At 35.1% G+C, this 2,106-nt stretch overlaps 1 protein-coding gene across 1 annotated transcript in view; it reads left to right on the forward strand.

The window, feature by feature from the left end:
- Positions 1-1,482, forward strand: part of fgf17 (fibroblast growth factor 17) — a gene marked incomplete at its 3' end in the record, with an annotated part of 4,224 nt that extends 2,742 nt beyond the window's left edge. The window contains 1 exon segment of the mRNA XM_014014659.1: positions 1,376-1,482. Within this exon segment, the coding sequence (XP_013870113.1) occupies positions 1,376-1,482 (107 nt within the window).
- Between the last annotated feature and the right edge of the window lie 624 nt (positions 1,483-2,106).

The following is a 2,106-nucleotide window of genomic DNA, read 5'->3' on the forward strand; positions in this document are numbered from 1 at the left end:
ACACACACACAAAGCAAACAAAGAAAAAAAAAACTATTGAAGCTAAATAAAACAAACATGTACAATGTATAAAATCAAGATGTTTTGCTTGTGTAGACACATTAGTTTCCTTCACTATTTTGTTTATTCTGTTCAAGCAGCAGCCAGTCCGTCCCACCTGTGAGCTGCTTTCAGGGACTGTATGTTAATTTAGCCTTCCTGCTGCATCCATGAAGCCATCGTCTGTCTGATTAGCACAAGCCCTTTGTCTCTGCAAATCCAATACACAAGGCTGTTGTAATGCATGCAGGCTGTAATTAAGTGCAGGTTAAATTCAATTGAGAATGTTTATTCAGCTTTTAACAGAGCACTTGAATGTTTTTTTTTTTTTTTTTGGATAGCTTAGACTTTCATGAAAGACTGAATCATATTCAAAATGGTGAACTAAAGAGTAGCCTATAAAAACAAAAGCCTATACTGCAGTGATGCAACAAAGCAAACATATAACCCCTCAGACTACTGCTGGTGGGATTTCACTGGACTGTGACTAATGGAGACTTTAATCTTGTAAAGCACTTTGAATTGCCTTGTAGCTGAAATGTGAAATAAACTTATYTTACCTTTCCATAGTAACTCAAAATTACAAGTAAATGTGCAAATTTTCAGTTGCAGTCTCAATGAATTTGTGACCAAGTGACGAACAAGCCAAGTAGCTGTTTTTGGCACAGGCAATTTTTGAAAATTACACCTAGTATGTTTGTGTGCATGATTTGCAAAATTGTATTCTAGACAATGCACATTATTTTTTGTCAGTCTCAAGCAAAATCAACTCAACCTGCTTTGCAGACTTCCCCACATTCAAGATTTGATCTACTGGAGAAATAAAGATAGACAGATTTGGACCTTTAAAAAACATCTATTAATGTTATTTAAATTTCTAAAAWTTTTTGAATCCATTCAAAATGTAAGAAACAAGGCATCAAATCCGTACAGCTCATGTGAGGAAACTGAGAACCCCCATAAAGTTTTTGAGACAWTTTGGTAACTGCCTTGCAAAATGGTGCTCTCCAGTTACCAGTCACAGCAGTGAAAGTCCAGTGAGTTTTGCCTTATATTTTATAAACTGATCATTTGTAGACTAGGCTAAGTGTAGACATAGTACATCTTAGTTTTAATCATAGAGTCTGTAACAAAATTGTAATTTAGCTCATTATGTTTTACTACTTGTTTTTTTGCCATGTGGATATAATAAAYAATAGATAAAATCTGATTTTCATATTTTAGGCTAAAAGCAGACGGCAGACTAATTTTGTTCTGTCAAAGACACACATGAATGACTCTAATCTAAAAAATACAGTTTGTTTCAGCTTACTGATCCTTTGTCCCTGTCTTGTAGCTCGCTTGTTTGTTGAAACTGACACCTTTGGTAGTCGAGTGAGGATAAAAGGTGCAGAAAGTGGACGTTATCTCTGCATGAACCGCAAGGGGAAACTCGTTGGAAAGGTAGATGCTTTTGGATATTTAAAAATTTTAAACATGTTTTGTTTATTTATTTATATTTTTAAGACAAGCTACAGTATCTCTGTCTGTTCATAAGAACAAATAATCACAAAGTAAAAATATTGTAAATCTGAAATAGAACTTCCAATTATGTGTACTAAGAACAATCACACCAATGCTCAACACTATGTGCCTTCTCATTGGAGCAGCTGCTGCCCCCATGTTTCAAAATCAGGGTCCAAACTTAGGTTGATGCTCCCTCATTGTTTGACTTAAAAATATGTTATTTTTTTAAAACAAAAACGTGAAGATTTAAGTGATTCTAAATGTACTTCCCTTGTTAAAAAACTCAAACAAAATATTATAAATCTACGTACACTTTCATTCAATTCTTATCAATTCAGTTTAACAAATGTCTCAGGACACTGTACAAAAACATTCATAAAAGTCAATTAATAAAACTTATCAATCTAAAGAAGCCAGCAGATTGTGTTGAATCACTTCATCACAGTCTCCCATCCTGAGCAAACAGTGGAGAGGAAAAACTCCCTGCTAATCAGGAAGAAACCTCCAGCAGAACCAGGCTCAGGACAGGCAGCCATCTGCCTCAACAGGCTGGTTGGGGGA

This window comes from Austrofundulus limnaeus, unplaced genomic scaffold, assembly GCF_001266775.1.
Source record: "Austrofundulus limnaeus strain Quisiro unplaced genomic scaffold, Austrofundulus_limnaeus-1.0 Scaffold118, whole genome shotgun sequence".
In the NCBI taxonomy this organism is placed as follows: Eukaryota; Metazoa; Chordata; class Actinopteri; order Cyprinodontiformes; family Rivulidae; genus Austrofundulus; species Austrofundulus limnaeus.